At 37.8% G+C, this 22,077-nt stretch overlaps 1 protein-coding gene across 13 annotated transcripts in view; it reads right to left on the reverse strand.

Annotated features, from left to right (window-relative positions):
- The window catches only part of LRCH3 (leucine rich repeats and calponin homology domain containing 3), a 71,719-nt gene that overhangs the window by 9,757 nt on the left and 39,885 nt on the right, over positions 1-22,077 (reverse strand). For 3 of the 13 annotated variants that reach the window (XM_075507095.1, XM_075507092.1, XM_075507102.1), the window contains exons 9-19: positions 20,214-20,362; positions 17,446-17,522; positions 14,047-14,142; positions 13,555-13,606; positions 13,258-13,398; positions 11,938-11,985; positions 10,757-10,810; positions 4,899-4,947; positions 4,283-4,396; positions 3,533-3,651; positions 1,894-2,031 (exon numbers count right to left, since the gene is read on the reverse strand). In XM_075507095.1, coding sequence (XP_075363210.1) covers positions 1,894-2,031; positions 3,533-3,651; positions 4,283-4,396; positions 4,899-4,947; positions 10,757-10,810; positions 11,938-11,985; positions 13,258-13,398; positions 13,555-13,606; positions 14,047-14,142; positions 17,446-17,522; positions 20,214-20,362 — 1,037 coding nt within the window. The remainder of the gene's footprint in view (positions 1-1,893; positions 2,032-3,532; positions 3,652-4,282; positions 4,397-4,898; positions 4,948-10,756; positions 10,811-11,937; positions 11,986-13,257; positions 13,399-13,554; positions 13,607-14,046; positions 14,143-17,445; positions 17,523-20,213; positions 20,363-22,077) is intronic. The other 10 variants (XM_075507104.1, XM_075507098.1, XM_075507099.1 and 7 more) reach the window with 7 other exon arrangements.

Genomic DNA, 22,077 nt, shown 5'->3' on the forward strand with positions numbered 1-22,077 from the left:
TACAGTATGATAATTTTTAAAATATATTTTGAATGAAACACACATGCATGGCTTCCATGCTGTGAGCTCAGAGAAATTTCATGATATAAACCAATCTGGAGTCTGTTCTGGATTACTACAATACAAAAATATATAAATATCAAACCATACTTCATTTAACAAAGAGATAAAGAAATGAAGGCTAGATGAAACCAAAAAATAATGGAAGAAAACTGGAAATGAAGCTTGCTGCTTGTAAGCCTCTTGCAGATGTGTTTGAATTGCACTCACTGGCATTTTTTCAAATAAGCTTTTTTTCTACAGTTAGCTTTCACACCTCTACACAGACATACCACAGCACAGGCTCTGTCTTGTTTCTATCCTGGAAACTTATTCTTTTCTGGTTAAAGAGACACAAGTTTCCTGCTCCTTTGAACAAGCTACCCACAGTCTACATAGCAGCAGGCAGCGGCCTCTGTGGGTTCAATACTTTTCCGTAAGTGGTGGGGTTTCTGCTCTGTCTCCTCAATGTGCCGTATTTCCCCACCAAGAAAGCACGTTAAAGGCTAGTGCTGACTTCTTTCTCCCAAAGGACGAAGGGAATACAAAGATCACATTGACTGAGGAATGACATGATGCCTCTTCTGCTCCTGGAGCAGTGCCACTAAAGGCTGCCTCTTCCTTGGGATTTATATGACAAAGCCATGATTTAATTCCTAACACAGAATATTCAACGGCACATAAAACCAGGCCATTGAAAAGATATTCTCAATGACGCAAGTCTTCTGAATAGCGGCTGTATGCCTTCTCTCTTAATGATTCCACAATCTGCCTAAAATGTTGGCGTGTCCAGTTCAATCGTTCTCAAAATAATGAGGACATCTGCCTGTTCACATTAAGTCCAAGGGAGAGGAACCACAATGATACAGTAAGCAGCCCTGTAAGTGCCAGTTCAAGTTCCAACCAACACAAAGACTGACTCCAAAATAAGGAAAAGCAAACACAACATGCATGTTTCAACAACTTGCCCCAGGAACAGTCTTCAGGTTTTTTTCCTTATTCACACAATTTAAAGGTGCATAACAAGCAATCTGCCTCTCCATACTACTTTTAAGTAGCTGACCCTAAATATTTTCACTGAACTTTCTAACTTCCACAAATACATATTAGGTAAATAATCTGTTGTTATATCACAGTTCTTGACCTTTCTCTAATTCTGTGCTTTCCCTACACGATAGACAGTAATGCACCCAGAAGTATATCATCTTCATTGCTTTCCAGAAACACTGCAGTTAGGCAGGGTAAGAAAAACAATTTCAGAAATTTTCAAACTTCTCTGTGCGCTTCCTTCCTTGCTCTCAACAGTCCCCGGATACACCACCTTTTTTCCTGTTATCACAAAGGTATGACTGGATTTGTTTTGTTCCAGGAGATGCTGTTCTCCAAGTAGTTTTAGTGTATTCTGCTAAAATTCCTAAGCAGAGGAATTTGTAGTGCTGTGGACACAAGAATCAGCTTGGCTTCTGTGCCTGTTTTCTGTCTTGTGTAGTGGGATCCTAAACGTTGTAGAGAATGTTGTATTTTCCTACTATCTGTTTTCCTGAACTTCTTGGACCTTTTGATCTTTTGAAATATCCTATTTCAGTTTTCATGCTGAACTGTCTCTTACTTACTAGTTTTCAAGTTAACATTAACATTTTCTTACAATCTGTGTTAAAAGTAACTTCATTTAAATGAAACAAACCCAAATATAATTTCTTTTAATGAACCTGTAGACCTTTAGACAGAACAGATGGGTTTTTTTGTCACGTATGTTCACAGAGGAGAATACTGAATTTAGCATGTGTCTGGATTACAGAACTTTATTGGATGTTATTTTGGACACCTATAAAATACTATCTATTACATACTTACAACAGCAGGTGAGGGGACATGAATGCTGGGAACAGATCGGGGACGCACGTGATTAGCTAAATGGCACAGAACAACACCATCAGTGAGAGCTGCTCCAAGATCACTGGGCAATGACACTTTCAACCGTGATTCTATATTCTGTAGAAAAATGGAACATAGACACACAAAAAGTAAGAGCTGGTTTCCTCCAACTGTTTCATTCTGCGGAACATTTTGTAAGAGGCAGAAGCACTTCCATTACAACTCTCTGTCCATCCTCATGATGCTTCTAAACAGTTTTCTGAGTAACACCAAGGAAGGCTCTGCACACTGCTGTGGCCCAGAGCTGACCACAATCTGGGAGCAGTTAAGCTCAATAATGAACAGTTTTCATTGTACAGCACAGAGGACTAATACAACCATTATTAAAACATAATGGAAATCGAGGTCGAAGAACAGTATTCCTAATTCTTCATATTCTCAGAGAATGGTTCTGCCAAGGGAGGTAAAAATAGTTGTGTCTGTGGGTTGGAGGACAATATAGTTACCAAAAGTAATGATAACATTTTTTGCTGTAAAGAAAAACCCAAATTACTTGGCATAAATAGTTTTAAAGAAATGAGGTAGTTAGCATTTGTGTAAGGGAATGAATATGTTATGCTGTATCTAAATTTTTTTAAGTATAAAAAAAAGATTTAAGCTTACTTGGGAAGCAGAACAAGAGACAGACTACATACAAAGCATTCTGAGATAACAGGAGAAAGGCTCTGCAAACAGCACCAAGTTTTGTTTTGTGTTGTTTTATTTAAGATAACTTTCTCCTTTTAGGGAAAAAAGATTGTGTTTACTTTAAAATTCACAAAGAGAAGGAACTCTCTCTGTCCATCTGGGATGCTTATGGCTTTTAAAATAAGCTTTAACAAGTAGGATTTCTTATTTCTTGAGAAAGCTCAAACAATTAATTAGAGCGCCTCAAGGAATCCCTTCATGCTCTCCAGAAACAAGTCTGGGGCAAAGCAGAGCAGTACCTTAATACCATGTGACATTTTCAATATTCACATGTATTGTCATTGTACCTGGGCACAAACGAGGAACGTGGTGGCCCTGAACAGGCAAATAGCACAACCATAAGGAATACTTGTACCTCAGATGTTCTGCACTTAACTAAGGATAAGGCAAGAATCAATAGATGGATCCAGAGCACACAAGGAAACCATGCTGTCACCATGACTGGCAGTACTCTCCGCATTACATCTGCTTTTCTGTGGGCTTTACAGCAAAGAGGAGTTTTTAAAAAAAGATTAAAAAGAAGACAGTAAGGCAACTCTCCAGGGAGTTCCTTACAAGTGTGAAGGCTGATAAGGAAGAAAGAAAGCATATGTTTATTTTAAAAGTAGACATCACCCGACAGTCAGAAGCAGGAGTCAGCACAATATATTTGACAGAACTTGAAGCTGACTTTATCCACCACAAAAACCAAAGTGAACACCACTGCATCCATCTGAAAGAAACACTCGGACTGTACAATGCCATCTAATTTTGGCCAACTGTTCACCATATTGGTTCAGTGAAATTGATCTAAAACAAAAGGACAGATTTAGCAGGATGCACACAATACATTTACTAAGATGTCCACATACTGGCTCCTGGCAGCACTTACCTTACGTAGCTGCTCTATTAGCTCCAGCTCCTCCTCTCGCTGTTTGGAGTTTTGTCTTACTCTAGGGTCTGCAGAATCATTAGCAGGAGACAAGGCACGGGTAGAAGATGAAGTAACAGCTAAAAAAGTAGTACGAAGGAAAGAAAATTACTACGCACGGTTTGGCTGACTGTGCTTCACTGCTGTACTACACACGCACACACAAGGTTCCAGAATGGGTACGGTGCATTCCTTTTCACAAATCTGTTTCTTTCATTTGATTATTAATCAAGCTAATGAGGTGTTCTAGAACACATTTTCCTCTCTGTTTAGATTCTGTTCTTTCTGTTGGCTAATAATAATTCACCAAAGGAGGACAAAGTTTTGCCGGATGTAGTATGTTGAAACAGTTCAGTCTTTCTACAGAAATTGCAATTTTGTTATGTGCTACTGTGCAATGCAAAATTTATCAAGCTGCCTTCATCAGTGGTTGAAGGCTTTTGTGGCATTTCCTCAGTATCTTTTTAGGTGTAAGCACAGACCAGGAAGAACAAAATCCCACACTTCCACAAATATGACAAAAGAATATTTGACAACTCTAAATAAAAAACTGCTTATTCATTAAGTATTCGATGCCGTATGTCTACAAATGGAACTCTAAAAGTAGTTTGATGATAATGACCTGAAGTAACAAAAGAGTGCAAAACCTAGGTAATGCAGATGTTAATATAACGTAGCAAAACTAGCTAACTTCTAAGCTATACAACCTACCTTTGTTTGCTTCATCCCTGACAGCTGCTCGGAAAAGGAAACTCTCAGGTCGCTGGGAAGGGTTTCTATAGGAAGGCGGGGCTGCATGGCCAGGATATGGAGGGGAAAGGTGGACTAAACAAATGTGGAAAGGCACAGGAAAGGAAAGGAGGAAGAAGGAAATGGTTAGAGTTTAAATAGGAAATGGGTTCAGCAACATGGTAATTGAAAAGAACAAACCAAAAATTTTAATGTAATAATGACAAAATAAATTACAGCCATGCATGATAAAAGCGCAGAGCAGGAAAAGGCACTTCCAAGGATGCTTGCATGCAAAGCACATTCCACATACCAATTCCAACAACTGTTCTGACTGTTGCTCAATGCATCTGTGTGCCAAAGCCTATATGAAGGCCTAAACCAGCCAAACCCTATGCTCTGCCTGAGGACATGCTTCACCCCTGTTGTCTCTTCCCTCATGTGTTTTTAAGTGGACCCAAATAACTGGGTAAATTCTCAAACACAGCAGTGCCCCATACGGAGATGGGAACATATGCTCCCTTCTCTTCATAGTACAAATAAGCAAGCAGGCATTTTTATCTTATTTTTCAGAAATTTTTCTTCCTTTCCCTGTTACCTGTCTGAGTGGTAGGTGAGCCGGGGGAGATGGTAGATCTGTCATCACTCTGTGGACAAAAAAACAGAAGAGTATAAATGGTCCTAATCTGGAAAAGCTTTGACTACATTTTAATTTGCTGCGTTTTAAAAAGGCTCCATCCATCTAAATGTGTTTCAGAAAAAAACCACAGTATGTTGTTCCCCAAGTCTCATCTCTGCAGAAAGTGACAAAGTTTTTTCTTTTGCAGAAATGACACAATTGCTTTTTTCTGAGGAAAGAGAATGACGAAACAGCACTGACCGTGCAATGACAAATCTTTGTTTACTCTTCCTTCCAACCAAAACTTTCAAAGTATTCTTTACAAAGGGGACACAGAAAAACAGATAACTAGATAACATACAGAACTTGCATTACAGCAGCACCAATAAGGATACACCTCTGACACCTTTGCTAATGCAAAACTGCTATTTACTGAACATCACTCTCCCCAGCAAAACACACTGTGGTTTCATTACAGGGCTTACACAGACTAATGATTTCTTGTGATGAATGCATTCAGTATAGCAGTTTCCACAGAAGAGAAAGAAATATAGGATATCTGTATTCAAAGGTAAGCTGGTGAAGAATACAAGAGTACTTTTGATGAACTCAACTTGGTCAAGAGTAAATAATCTTGTACAGAAAAAGCAACATCAAAGACAACCAAGAACCCCTCAGAGGAGAGACTGGTTACCATGTTTTTATAGCTTAGGCCTCCTGTAGACACAGCCTAAAGCTACGATGAGGTAATATCTACTACAGTTTAATCAGGTAAATTGGATTCTTACCCTACCTGAACTTTTGATTAGAAGCTGACAGACTAACACCTGTTAACACAGATGTGTGGATCCAAGAGTTTTTTGTTGGCTTTACTGGTGAATGATAGTAGCAAGAGATACCTTGATAGGACTGAAGGTAGAGGCATTAGGCAGGGTAGTAGCACAGCTTTCTTGATTCAACCCTGAGAGCGACTGAATGCATAAAGAAAGAGAAGGCAGTAGCAGTGTTAGCAAATGGCTGGCTGATAGGTCATGCACAAAGGTGGAATGCAGTAGGCAAGTTAAAAAGGAAGAGGTGATCATAATCACATTCTCAGAAACACTCAACAGGCAACAGATACATACTTGCTGAACTACACTTAAAGCCTTCCTACCCTCCTGAACTTTCTGGCTAATAAGCTTGGGAGATGCAATGTTTCTTTTACACACAACATAGCGACATCAAAAGCAGAACTAAGAACAGTAAGTGAGGTAAAAGCTTCTTTAGTAACACCTAATGTAACACCTATGCCATCAGACAAAAGGAAATTTTACCCTACAACAGTTCATTCCGAGCCACTATTCAAAATAAATAGCTTTCTTTTTAATGTTTCAAGTATGTTACACATTTTTAGTAAGTTATTTTCCTATCAACTTTGTAAAATCAGAGAAACCCACATCTAACGGGCTTTGTGTCTGCTTTGTGTCCACTTTGTGTCTGCCACAAACACCTAATGCTGATCCTTGTGAATTACACACAAAGTAAGTAAGATTCCGTCAGTGGAATCTAGCTCTCGGGGAAGATGTCAGTGTGAAGATTTACAGTGTTGTCACAAAAAAAGTGCAGCCGAATTTCAATTATAGCCAGTATCAAAACCAACCAACCAAACAACTTTTCATGTTTACAGAACAGGAGCTCCAGCATGCCAATCTGTCACTGACAGGTGGATCTAGAAGGCCAAATTCTGTGTCTTATTGAAAGCACAATCAAAACGCTAACGTTTGAGGACTGAATGGCTCAAGAATGAAACTATACTTTCTGAAACAGCATTCAACAGCAGAGTGGCAGTTCAGCACAGCAGAACACCACCAAATGACACCTAGAAACTCCACAAATGTGAATGACACACTTGGGAGTGTTAGTATTTAAAACTATTTGCAACTATTCTGCCACTTCAGAACAGTACAGCCAGGGAGGACTAGAAGGAGAGGTTATACTCAGGGCAAGCCTTAAATATAAACATCTGTAGGCCCTATGCAGACTTAACAGCTGATCCTTAAGACAGTCTCCTTCTCCACAGCAGTGCAGAGAAAAAATCATGGGTTTCTTTTTTTTGTTTTAAAGAGTTTCAAAATATCACTCGACTTAAGCAAAACATTAGCTAGTATATGAGAACAGTAAAATAAAAACAGAACTAGGTGGTCTGTAACATTAACATTAACTGTGTATTTCTGTATGAAAAGAGCAAGACAACCTTGATGCAGACTAACAAGAAGTCATCACAACCCACATACCCCGCAGCGGGTGAAGGGAAGGGGAACATGGCACACCACAGGGTAGGACAATCACAACGGCAACACACTGCATGCTCTTCACCTGTTTGCGGGTCCCTGGCCTTCTTTTAATGGTATTGGTGTTATTGTCAATCTCAAACACAAAGACAGGCTCAAAGCCATTCTGTCAGGGACAGCAAGGAAAGAAAGAGACGGAAGAAAGGAAGAAGTGAGGCAAAGAACAACTGTAAGAAAAGGTAGCCACAATACAAAAGGAATGAGGATGCTGCAACTCAGACTTACAACACCCTACTGCACATGCCGCACTTGGCCTCTAGGCCTAGCACTGAAGTCAGTGAAATCTCCCTGTGCCAGAAACAACTGTAGATACAGGGACTGCCAAAGCAGAGCCCAACCAGAACTCTGTACGAACCAAATAAGGATATTTTAAGGGAATGTGATTATTAAACGTTTGAATACACAAATGGATACCAACGGTCTGAGAGAAAACTCCAGGGTACAAGTTAGCATAATTCAAGTCCTGCTTACTTTACCCATACCATTATTATTTGTAACACACTGGTGCCTAAAAGCCTTAACTTAAAATGTTTCAGAGATCCCATGTGCTAACAGTAACACCATGGCCTCAGGCCATGTTTGAGACCACAACAAGAAAACACAAGCAATGAAGGGAGCACAAGGCAGCAATGACACAAAGGTTATGAAAGGAAGAGGTCACACCAGCTGCCTGATGCTTATCAAGTATTGCATGGGCTTCACAACAGAGTAATTGAGCAGCAGTTTGAGAGGATGTTTTGGTTTTTTTTCCTTCCATAGTACTCACCTTGTAAGGGACAGTATGAGAGAAAACAAGAAGATATTTGGGGAAAAATGAGATTCATAAGCAATCAAGGCTGAAATCAGTAGCCAAGTCTGAAGCCTTGATACTATCTCAACAAGTAATCTCAATTGCAACAAATGGGACTATCCTTGTGAGAAAAGCAAGCACGATATGACTAATATAAAATTTTGAGGTATACAGCACATTTGCTCAGAAAGGCCAGTGATTACATTTCTTCAGCAACATTTTGGTTAGTCTGGCTATTACAAGTCAACACAAAGAAATCCACCACGGTGTGCAATAAAGTACTACAGCCAAGCTCCACTTCAAATCAGAGGTATGTAGAAGAAACATATAACTAAACTGAACTATTAACTTTCACAGAAAGTATGGGTAGTTCTTTTGTGGGTTCAAACAGACTGTCCTGAAATTGTTTACAAACAGCAGGAAATGGTCAGAGTAACCTGTACAATGTGAATACATTTAAATTTCAATTAGTGAGAAAAGACAAGGAGAAGACCAAAAGAAACATGATGTAAGATTTAAAAAAGGAGATTCACAACTTAAATTTTGGTTTTAAGAAAATTTTTGTTAAAGCAGTAACAATACCAGAAGAGGGAAGTAATAAAATAAAAGAATGCTCACTTGCTTTCTAACTACATATTAGACATCACTTTTTTAATCTTTCCCTTACACCTGAGCTGAAAACATTGTTTGGAGCAAAAGAAAAGCAACTGCACAGTTTAGAGAGCTCTGATGTAATGAGGGAAATGCTCAACAAAAGATCTTTTACTATACCTCTATGTAATATTCTCCTCTTTTGCCACAAAGTGTTCTTCCCACACCATAAAGCTAGAACAATCAGTGGAAAATCTAGCAGAACTTTTTTTTTTTTAATTTTTTTAAGCTAACCTATCTGCAAGTTTCAGTGTCCAAAAGTTTTGTAAGGTAAAGTTTCCACTACTGCATGCAGTCTTTATGCACAGAGAGAAAAAGACAGAGAAGAAACTATGTAAATGGAAAATGTGTATTGAAAACTGCCATTAGCAAATAGAATTTTGATATGAAATGCCTCTATACTTTGGTGGAGGAAAAAACCATCCTCAGAAATTAGACCTAGCTAAATTTCAAATGCATAAGGACAGGGAAAATGTCAAATGAAATTCCAACTTCTGAACATTTCCTTGTTGTTGAACAAGTTTTTACCATACAAAATACATTTCTGGAAACAAAAATGCTACAAATTCATGAGCTACCGTGGACTTAACGTTCCAGTTACAATAATTGCCAGAAAGAGCTGCCCTAGCATATGTCACCATTAGACGCAGCGTGTATTTCCACTACAAAATAGAGCTGCAGATCATACTTCAGCAGTTCAGAAAACCCAGTATTTCATATACTATTATAGTTCACTGCTGCTGAAAAGAGCAAAGAATCAGAAGAAAAATGAATAGAGAAATGACTGCTTTCAAATCTAGTTCAATCTTTCCCTATCAGCCTGTCCACTTTTTTGTGAAGTGCAAGGATGTAACTTGGTTAAAGACACAAAGGAAACAAACAGTAATGGAAGCCATTTTCAAAATAACTTCTGAAAATTCCAAATCATATAATGTAAAATTCTATATATTAATTTATAACAAAAGTCATGGGATCACACAATCAAATAGAAATGGGTCCTTAAAGGTATCTTTAAAATACATTCCAAAGATGAATTCACTGACAACAGAATATCATCACTTAACCCAAATGACTGCTATTCTCCTGTTTCTTATTATCTAAATATGAAAGCACATTTTTATATGCTAATTGATTGTGATTTCTCTAAACAGGCACATGCATGATCACAACTAAATCTCTCTCTAATATTATGAGCTTTCTTTTCCTCCCACACAGCGCTAGTCATGTGAAAGCAGGAAAACCAAAAAGTCTGAATAAAGGGACAGTAAGTATCTTGACCAACATGTTCTGGAGAGAGATATTCTGACTGAGAGCACTGCCTAAAGAAAATTTAGGCAGATAATGGAAGCACATGAATTAAGAAAATAAATCCCAGGCATGCAGTCATGCAACAGCAGGCAAATCAGGTGTATTTTTCTTTTATAGACATGGATTATGGCATTAATTATATTCTTTAATTATGCTACATTGCTAAGATGCCATAAAGGAAGAAATAGCATAAAACATGAAGTACATAAATGTTTTTATTTTTGCTAACTGTTCAAAATAGATTATTTTTAAGACATCTTCATTGATAAACAATAAAAAGGTATGAGGAATATTTCATGATTTGTAGCATTCAAACGCAGAGCGGGTTTTCCCTGTGCTATGATATGGTTACCAAGATACTAAGTATTTCTAACCACAATGTGCAGGATGCAAACAAGTTAAAGTAGAAGGCAAGCTAAATGGAGAAGGAATCAAACCAGAACAACTAGAGGTGAATTTGGAATTTTACAAGCTGTTCTTTACTATCAGTAATTTTCTTCCGCTCTCAGAAAAAGATAAGCTTTAATTATTTTGTGGAAAAACATCACTATGTTACTGACAAATGGCTGACAGTACAAGTACCAACATACTCATTCTATTAAAGTTCACAGCTAAGCCACTTTTCAAAGATGCTCATGTTTTATGCTATTTAGATTAGCTCTAAAATAGTTGGTCTAATCTGAGACAATCATAACATGTTGTTATTTCTATGCTTTAGAATCTGCCACATAAAAAGGCCATTACGTGCAGGATCTTACCACTAACAAGGCACTATCATCAGTATGCTGAGACCTTCTGGATGGAAAGGGACACTGGGAGGCGGGAGAGATGGAGTAATGTCAGAAACACACAGAATGTCAGAAACACACGGTATGTGAACAGACAGAAATTTTGGAACATGTACTGCTTGTTTATAGCATTGTGAGGCTTTTGTTAAAAATCCATAAAGTTATGTAACTCTGTAGGAATATATAGCCACATGACCCATGAATTATAGTGTATTCGTATTAGTTAAGGAATCAATTATTCTGCTTTCTGTGTTGTCTCAAGCAAATACAGACAACTACGTATTCACAGTTCTTACTGTGGTAGAACAAAGGACCCTTAAAAAGAATAAATTAAGAACAGAAGAACATTAAGAAGGAAAAGGAGCAAAAACTATTTCAATTACCCCACGTTTCAGTAATTTTCTAACAAAAAAGAGTTAGTTGGAAAATGCTGCTAAAGAACTATTTATATTCATTATATTATTAAAAGTTTTGATCTGATTAACAGTGCCAAGTGATTTATCTTCCCCTGGAGGAAAGTGGGGATGGCAAGCAGTGGAAGAGCTATTACTATGCAGAAATCTGATGCAGAGAGTGAACAGATGTCATTGGCTCAGCTGTGTATATTCTAGAAGACTGAGCCCTGTATGATTTGTGTTCCCTACTGACTTATTGTTTTTGATTATAAAACTACACTAGAATAAACTTTTTAAAAATTTATTTATTTCTTTTTCTGATAGGCCTCAAAATTCTAATGCTTAATCTTTCTGGGATAACTGGTGATCTAATGATAGGAAACCAGGAGAAAATTGATCAATGAAGGATGAGTGCAACACAATAACTTGTCTGAATACTCCTGTTAGAAAGTAAACTGTAATGCTCACAAGGAGCATCTCAAAATGGAATATGAAATGTATTTTCTGTATTAAACATAGAAAACATACAAGAAACAATAAAACAACACACTTGGACAGGCAATCTACATGAACAGAGGAAATATTAGACTGGTCCCATAAGCAAAAAAATCCCAACCCAAGGCTTAATAATAAGTGTGAAAAAACTATGCTATAACCCAGTCCTGCAGTTCTCCATAATCAGGAAAATATCTCTGATGGAGAGAGCTAAGAATTCATGTGCTGACATCCCTAGTAATACTCTTATTGGACTCTTACCTCACTATTCAGAGGACTTTGCTTCTGAGGGCTTAAGGATGCTTTTTGCTATAGAGAAAAAGGAAAAATGAAAGACCAGTTTAAAATAATGTGACAGAGAAACAAAAGCTCAGAACAAACCAGCATAATTTAGAAGTGTTTTAAAACACAAGAAGTCTTAGTTTTTAAATAAAACATGCATTGGGGAAATTTCAGCTTTCCACTGAGCTGAAACTTCATTGATATTACTAGTAAAAAACCAGCCTTTATTCCACATGAAAACAAAAAACCCGAATTGGTTTTTGCATATTAAAGATGCATAATAAACCCAAAATATAACCCAAGGGAAGAATTTAATTGCTGAGAATAAAGTGCTCATGAATAACAAAGGCAACAGAAGAAAAACAAAACCAAAACCCCTAAAAGGCTCATCAATGAATAAAATGCATCCTAAGTATCTAAAGTCTTTATCTGAAAGACTGAGATGAATCTTTAATAAAAGCAGCTTTTCTACAAAACATTGCCAAGGGCCTGAGATTAGTTGGTGCTAATGAAAAGCCCAGTTTGAGGCAGCTAAAAGGCTTTTTCTAAACTAACTTTATACATTACATAAATGCAATATAACATTCTTTTCCTCTCTGCAGACCACCCTAAGCCCAAAATATTAACTGTAACATTTCTTAAATTTGTGATGGCAAGATTTGGGTAGGTCACCAGAGCAGTAAACAGTAAAATAAATTAAAGACAACTAGCATATAAACAAGTTTGTGTGTTAAGCAGCAGACTACTTCATATTGACTGCAGTGAAAGAGAAAGTGAAGACGCAATGTCCACAGAGTATCTGATGTACCATACATTTGCACCCATGCTTTACCTGGAGGTAACTTATTTACGCATCATAAAATATCAAAATAGATCACGCAACATTATCTTCCTGTGTGTACGACAGATTTCTTCTCTGCCAAATCTGTCTTCAAAATTAAATTGTCTCTATGCCTCCTCAAATAAAGAACCCTTCTTTCTTATACCAATCCTGTCACATCTATGCAAATGAAGAATTGAGAGAATGAGGCAGACTACGTAAAAACACAATTCTTTACAACAACCATATTTTGGGTAAATCTCTTCCATCTTCCTCCCCAGTTCTAGTTTTTCTAGTTTTCTCTATGTTAAGCTACAGCACCAACATTGAATGGAATTAAATGCTATTTCTCCATTTTCTTTATAAGGTACCATGCATGCCCAAGAGTGCAACGTACAAGTATTAATGATCTTGGCAATTAATTTTCATTAAGGGATTCAGAAAAGATAAAGTATCAAGTAGGTACTAAAAGGGGGTACCTTAACAAAGTCAAGGACAGCTTCTCTCTGGATCTGTTTTGTTCTCATCCTCTCCTCCTCATACTGAAGCGCTGCTAGCTGGGCCTCCCGACGGGTACGCTCTATGTGCCTGCGGTGCAGCTCGGGATCTGTATTAGGCACCTGGAACAAAACAGTGCACCAGGCTGTAAAGACAGAACTACACAGGGTAAAACAGATAGGTTATGGAGAAACAGCCCATGTCTTATGGCTAACGTAAGTTTGGTTTTGCATCAAACGCGTCCAAAAGAATGAAACAGTAAGAGCTCAATGTGTTACCTGACTGTGGTGACTTGATAGAGAGAGAAAGTACGGTGAATCAGCTGGGGGTCTGACAAACAGAAAAACAGAGAGTAAGTATACTTTTTATCTTAAATATAAACAAGTTTTCATACATGAGTTGTCAGTGACACACAAGTATCTCGTCAAATCAGAAGAGTAACTGCTTGGTAAGCAAAGCTGTTAAACGAACTGCTGCGATAATGATTTAACTCATTGTGCATGACAGATTTTGTGCAGTCATTTCTATCTCTTCTCCTGAATTGTGATAAAATTTTTCTACAGCTCAGGATGTACCAATGGGATTGTACATTTGGCCTATTACATTGAGATACCCAGTACTTTATACCCATTCTCTAAGAGCTGGTTAAGTAACCAATCCAGGAATGTTTCAGATGATCCTCATTTAGGGGAGCAACTGGCTACTACAGTTATTTAGGGAGGGGGGAAAACAAAATTAATCAGTAGAAACTATATGTTTCTTTTCCCTACCTCTCTGTCCTGTCCACATAACTCCTTAGTACTTGGTGATGCTCTCTGTCCTGCATCAAATTTAGAGTTTCAGGTCTTCGTAATTCATCAGTGTCCCTGCGGGTAAACACCAGGTGGAAGGGGGATTGGCCACTGATGCACATAAACTACTGTCAGATGAATTCTTCTCTAGATTACAGCTGTTTTTGTAAGAGTAATTGCCTAGACAATTAGCTTCAGATAAGCACAAAGGTGAAATTCAGGATGACCAAAGGAATCACATTGTGATACCAAGTCAGATCACAACTACTGCAGTTCATAATTAAATAAATGTATTTTAATTAACAATGATTTCAAAATACACAAAGATGGAATCTCTCTCTTAAGACTATGTTCTGGTTACTGTGGCCCTTATTCTGCTCTGGAAAGAACAGAATTAAACATTAGCATCCTCTGATATTTTCAGAACAAATCTGCTCACTTCACCAATCAAGTGATGACTTTCTAACTGTCAGTGATACAAGCCATCAAAGTCACAAATAACAGATCTGTCTCTTATCCATCATATCAACAGTAAAAGAGAAATTTTGCAGCCAGTTCTTTGCTAGAAGGCAGCTGCTAGCACTGAAACAATTCCCAGCTTCCACAGTCTACAGTACGTTCCCTGCCATGTTGCTTCCTAGAAAAAAAGGTTCATGGAAACTGAGTAGCTTACTCTTTACAGCCTAGACTCTGCAACCTTCACTCCTGGGGCAACTATGGAATAGAGAGATACTTTCCAATGCATTTCCAAAAAATGTCAGTCATGCTGCCTGTGTGTGTACACTTATCACCTATTCTGCCCAGAGAAGCTTAAGAGATGTGGAAGACCCATATGCTACAGGTCTCCTCTGTTACTTAAATTAGCACTGATGCACGTGACAAATCCATTTTGAACGGACAGGACTGGGTTCAACTGAGTGCCAAGAAGTGTATTCAGACCAGAGTACACACAGCTTTGTTGCATCAGGAATGCACCACAGTCTGTCCAGAGGCACAAACTGTACTTGCTGAATTGAATCAACTAATCTAAGTACTCTTGAGATGAAGTCTGCATTACATCCAATTCTAAGAGTTTTAATGGCTCCAGCATGCTGAAGAAAAAAAAGAGGCTGCCTGCCAAGGCATTTGCACAGAATTATTGTGGAAGCAGTTTACAGCTTGTGATTGCCACAAATTAAATATTTGACTAATACAAGCTTAAAATATAAAAAATTACTCATTGTCATATGGCTGTTTTTTCACATTTTTGAAGGCAACAACAATATGACCTGTTTTTAGTGCCTCATTAAGAATTTCACTCTGCTGCGGCATAATATGAATAAGCTACAATTCATTTAGATCGTTGATTAACTACTTCCGCATGAAGATCCACTGCCATTCTTAAGTTAAATTTTGAAAACACTGGATACCCTCGTGAACTACAATTTCCTTTATCATTAAAATCTGTCTATGTAAATGGCAGCTCTCTCCTAGCTAACTAGCCTTGTCTTATTTCCTTCAGATATGTCATGCAATCCAGTGTTCGTAAAGTCTAACTATTTCCATGTTGATCACAAATGTTCAAATAGAAAAATAAACAAACAAACAAATAAAAAATCCCCAGTCTTTCAAACCAAGAGCACTCACTTTATGTGGGGAGAACATGTCAGACTGCTGTATTATTTTATGCCTTACCTGTAGAGCCTAATGGATTGTGCTGGTTTTGGCTGGGGTAGAGTTAATTTTCTTCATAGTAACTACTATGGGGCTATGTTTTGGATTTGTGCTGAAAACAGTGTTGGTAATACAGACATGTTTTCGTTGTTGCAAGTAGTGCTTATACTAAATCAAGGACTTTTTAGCTTCCCATGCTCTGCCAGGTGCATAAGAAGTTGGGAGGGGACAGCTGACCCCAACTGACCAAAGGGTTATTCCATACCATATGACGTCATGCTCAGTATATAAAGCTGGGGAAGAAGAAGGAAGGGAGGGGACATTCGAAGTGATGGCGTTTGTCTTCCCAAGTAACCGTTACGTGTGATGGAGCCCTGCTTTCCTGGAGACGGCTGAATACCTGCCTGCCCACGGGAAGGAGTGAATGAATTCCTTGCTTTGCTTTGCTTGCATGTGCAGCTTTTGCTTTACCTATTAAACTGTCTTTATCTCAACCCACGAGTTTTATCACTTTTACTCTTCCAATTCTCTCCCCCATCCCACCAGGGGGGAGTGAGCGAGTGGCTGTGTGGTGCTTAGTTGCCGGCTGGGTTAAACCACGACAAGAATAAAGAATGCTGATATATGCTGAAGAGGTTACCCTCCTTTATATCAGTACAGCTACTGTATCTGCACATTTACTGCACATTTCAAAATGCCTATTAAAATGTTGCCATAACTCTGGAAAAATTTATACACTATTCTTGATTTCAATTTCTCTTTCAATAACATTTTAGAATGCCATTAAAAATTAATTTCTACTGACAGTGTAAGTAACGACATACTTATGGCTAGCAGGTTTTTTTTTTTTTTAATTTTTGTTTTTTAACATTCCTAGTACAATTGAGCTGGTTTTCTGCTGAGTCCTTGCACATTCACTTTCACTTCACATAATACTGAAATGCTTCAATGGCATATTAAAGGTTCTATCAATTTTTATTTTAGTTCCATTAGCAAGAAGCTACACATTTGCTTATCTTCCGGTCTTTTAAATAGACATCCAAAAGCCTCTTCTCAAACCTAACCACCTCATTTATATTCTGTCCAACTCTGATGCATATTTTATGGGTAAACATTCCCTCCGATAAGCCAAGCAAGCATTAAAGAGTATGGACATAATTCAAAAAGTCGTCTTCGTTCAACTAAGTGACCTGTTTTCAGCATTGACTCCCATTCTGTCCCTTCTTCCCCTGACGTAAGCTCATGATTATGGCACAGAAAAGCACATTTTAAATTAAACTAAACCTGCACAGTATTACAGATACCAAGAGTCCACCAAGAATGTGACCTCGTAGCACATCAGATACTCCATAGTAACTCTCTTTATGCTTCCTCTAAACCTGCAGGATGTTTATCCCTTCTGTCCTTTATGTAATATAGCTTAAGTCAACTATTTAATCAAAGCACATATTAAATCATGAAAAGCAGATATTAAATCAGTTTAAAAGTATACATTTTAATTTGGCAGGTTTCTTTAACCAACTGATTTACAGCCAAGCCTTTTGGTCACTGCCATTATTAGAATGCAAATTCCTAATCTGGAGCAATAACTTATAAATAAAGTGCCATGCACATTTCTGGTGAAGCAACAGAAAACAATGTCATTTTCTAAACACATTCAGTAAATATGTGCTCTGCTTTCATCATGAAACTTTGGATAAAATTGCTGGTACCACATATTCTTACCTGTTTTGATGTAAATATCGTCTTGTATCCTCTGTTCTCTGAAATTCTCTGATGGATACAGGCTTTACTGGTGAGCCCTAAGCAAAATAACACAGAAGACTGTTAGCAACTTGTTCAGAATACTGTACATTCATGTCAAAGAATCTCTTTGTAGAGCAACATTTGTAACTACTGGTATCAAAATACCTGACAAAGAACCACAAAACAATGCAGGGAGATGTTAATTTCCAACTAGGCAAGCTCACTTTTATTTTTTCCTGCGATGTAAAGAAACTTTAATTTCAAGATTAAACACGCCTAGTGATAAGTTTAAGAGTTTAAAAACCTCGACTATTAACAATCATGCAGAGAAGTAAATGTAGGTAAAAAATAATTAATGTCACGTAGAAGAAATGTAGAGCTAGCTCCAAAGAATGTATATACAAGTTTAAGGCAATGCAGTCTGGACTCTCAGAAATACAGGATACAATAGCTGATGCCCTCTTATGATGCCCTAAAGACAGGCCACAGAGGGACTAAGGAAGCAAAACATGGGATGAATGAGAACACCTTAAGCTTAATTTGAGCTATGAAATAATTTATCCCATTGGGAACAGAGACATATTGCCCTTCGTGTTACTTTAAAACTTTTACTGATATCCATTAATGTAGGAAGATGGAAACTTTGCAAGATTAACTTGCCAGTTTTCACTCATGCCTGTATGTATGTTGCTATATTGCATACAGTTAGCCTTCCCAAGTAGTAGAGTATTTTGGATTGTCTTTTTAGAGAAACTGCTGCTTCAGTTAAAAGCAAACAGTTTAATTTTTATGAATAGATAGGCCCCTATGAATAGCTTTTTTGATGTTGGTCAATGCCTTTTCACTATTTACAGCAAAGAGTCCTTGGGTTGTATTGCCAATAGTGGTCTTTTCTGAGTTTTGCTCTTGTGTCTATGCTTCAAATGGCACCAGCTTCTGTGATTTGATATTGAATTTATGAGATTTGCAAACTGAATGCACCTCTTGGATATCTGCATCACTGATTTTAAACACAATAAACAGTCATATAAAGCGGAATAAATAGGGACCAGGCTCCTACATGAATACTAAAGATCCACTTTTTTTTTTCCTTTCTTCAAAGAGCAAATATATTTCTGCTTCAAAACACACAAAACTTTGAAAGGACACATTTGAATCGCAGCACAATAGGTACCGTTTAAGCATATCAACCATAAAGATTTTCTCAGACAGGTTATTCATGTAGTATGTTCAGTGAGCCACTGAACTGTGCAGCTGTGTACATAGCTATTAATTAAGACTGATAGAACACAGAAGTAAACACTACATGGCTGAAAATCTGTTTCTACAGGTTTGATTTCTGAGGACACTTCCAAAAGTGTACCATCCGAATGACTTAACAGGGAACAGTTTTCTCCATGTGTTCGCAGCAGTGGCTGCTACAACTGGAACAAAGGCATCTTCCAGTTTTGGCAATTCGTACAATTTCAAAGCAACTCCAGTTGCACACTAATCCTTGTGCAGCTAGAAAGCAATGAAATGACATGAGATAAAGAAAAGTGACAGTAACTTCCCTGGAATCATTACCCTTGTCTGAACCAGGACATCATTTGGCTACAGTAAGCAATCAATTAAAGCAGCTATTATTAGCATAGTACGTTGTGAATGCTGTCAAAAAATACATGAAAACAAACTTCAGGCATATGTTGCAGGGAAATAGGTCCACACATCCTGACTCTCAGGAATTACATTGCGGTTACTGTTACTGAGATTTCTAAAATGCAGCATTCCAGTGCAAGTATTACATACCAGCTCAAACAGAAAGATACTCGAGAACAAAATGAAAGAGATACTGATATGACTTGTTGGGGGAAAAAAACCCAGAGAGGCTACTTTGCCCACCCCTCCCTTTTTTCCCCCTCCTTTTTTCTGTGAGAGGAGAAAACAGGGCAATGTCCAGAGCTACTGAGGTCTGTTTCTAGACATTTGTAAAAAGCTGTCTAGCAATAATTTTACTTATTGTTCATTTAACTGTATACTTTTACTGACTGAGAACAGTTTCACGTCAGGTTTATCTGAAACTACAGATGATGTTTTCTGTTCAGAAAGGTGACTATATACATATCCAAGTCTGTACCCATGGGTTCAAGCCTTGCTCAACAGTAAGAGAGAAAAATCGTTTGCTGCAAATAGTAGGCTTTCTGAAAAGTATGAATATTTAAGTTAGTCTAAACTTAAAATGGATGCTCAAGACAGTGAGTTTCTTGGCAAATAACTTATAATCAACATGAACAGCCAAATGAATGGAGTTGCAAAATTCCTGTACTAAATCTTTATGCTGATAACAATCGACTTCCCTTCAGAAAGCTGGTATATATTCAGTACTACCAAGTAAAGGTTAACAATTTTCTAGATATCACCAATTCCCAGTTGGAAGCATCAACTTCAGTGTTTTCTGAAGAGAGCACTCCTTTGGAAAAACCATTTACTTCACATATGTCTGAAGCACAAGCTTGCAAGAACCCACATGACAGGAAAACAGTATGGCTGCCTTAGACTTATTCCACATATCCCAAAAGGCAGTTGGGAGCAGCTTAACACTCCAGCTCTGACACTCCACAAAGCACAACACTGTGCTCTTCCCCCAGATCAGACTTAATTTTTTTTTTTTTAAAATAAAGAAAACCTCTGAGGACAAGAAGCATTAATACCATCACAAAGGCTTTCCTGAGGCATATGAATTTATCTAATTTAAGTAAAAGCACCACCTCATTAGAGATTCGCCGCTGATCAATATATGCCATGAATTGTGAGCTGAGGCTGTCTGAGTCCATGCACTTGGGTTGCCTCACCTCTTCCTCCTCCTCTTCTGTGGCACAGCTATCGATATAGTCGATCTGATCAAGATCATGTTCCACTTGACATACAGAGACAAAGAAAACACCCATAATTAGATAACCAACAGGAGAGGAAAAAACCAACACAAAAGCAATGTCAGGAACTAAGGCCCTACTGTTTTTTTGGCGTCTGGGAAAGCTCAGCCTGAAAGCTCTTGAATTTTGCCTGGCCCACTAACATTTGTTAAACATTGGATTTTGAAATAATGATAAAAGTAATGGTTTCTGAAAAGCAATGAGAAACATATATCAAGCACGTAGTTTTAAATTGCTGGCCACAGATACTTTTGCAGTGACTGAAAAAGTAAATAATGTGACTTTTTTTTCAATACTGAAAACTATCTATCAAAATCTATCAACTAACACCAAGACTATACAATGATTTGTGTACATTTCGAATAATTTCTCTTGGTTCTAATTCATCTCTGTCAGAAAAATTAGAATGGATATGACAGATACTTCTACTACTTTTACTACTACAACAACAAAACAGAGGGCAGCATGTCCAAGTTATCTGGATGCAAATGCAATAAATATAAAAAGTGTATGTGGAAATAATGAAGGACAGTACAGAAAGCAACAAAACCCCTCTAAAGCAATATAAAAGCATCTTCAGTTTTATTTTAAAAAGAGGAATGAAAAAAGAAATTAGGAACCACTGAAACGAGAGCAAGAAACAGCACAGTTTAGCTAGTATTGATTTTCCCTTGTGTGGGCGATATTATGTAGGGCAATTTTTTCACTTGTCACTGCTTTTACACATTCTGCCCAGGATTCCGAGGGTCATGACATTGAGCAAACTACCCTGGTGAAAAATACTGTGCTGGGGATGCAGGGGAAAGCATAAGCTCCCTTTCTGAGCACTAGAGCTTTCTTTTTCTTAAAACTCTTCCCAAACTTACTTCAGACTCTCTTGCAGACATTCTTTTTCTACACCCCCGCCCCTTTCCTGCTTGTCTAAAACAGACTTCTCTTTGCTTCACCACACAATCTAGCAACTGTTACTGCCAAAGCCACCTCCTCTGCTACTACAACCATCCAAAACAGCATTCCTATATACTTTGGCTTCATTAAATCTCCATCTCAGTTTCAAATCTTAAAAAAAAAAACAAAACAACAAACCAAACCCCCCTTCTTTCCAGTCTTGCTTATTAAACTTAAGTAGTAGTAATAATAATAATAATAATAATAATAATAATAATAATAATAATAATAATACAGTACAGGGTGAAAGACATTAGTATCTGTGTTAGGAACACAAAATTGGAAAGGATCTCCTGGATCACTGACAGCCACGTGCTTGTGCCCCTCTCAGATACTCATGAACTGACTGTGCTCCATCTTAAAGACTAGTGAAGTATTTTGAAATCCCTGCTGCACGAAACCCAAAGAACAAAATAAAGTTAGTGTTAGAGGCGGAGCTGGCAGCACTACCTGTTACTAAGGCTGCCCACAGCCTCCCACCATGTCTTCGATTCTTCTAACTTTGCCAGAATTTAACTGTTTGAACTGAATTTTTTGTCCATTAATGTGTAAAAGAGTATGAGTCAACCAAAAAGTTTCAAGTATTTCTAGAAGGTGGCAAAACCCCCAAAATATTGTGGCAGAGAAGAGTAATACCAAGAAAAGAAGATGGCAAAAGATAAAGAGGGGGATGAGGAGGGAATAAGGAAGAAAAAGTGGGAGTTGGGCACGGAAGATGAAAACTAGCTGGTAAGAGTGAGACTCAGGTAGG

The sequence above is a fragment of the Mycteria americana genome, chromosome 7 (assembly GCF_035582795.1).
Source record: "Mycteria americana isolate JAX WOST 10 ecotype Jacksonville Zoo and Gardens chromosome 7, USCA_MyAme_1.0, whole genome shotgun sequence".
Classification (NCBI taxonomy): Eukaryota; Metazoa; Chordata; class Aves; order Ciconiiformes; family Ciconiidae; genus Mycteria; species Mycteria americana.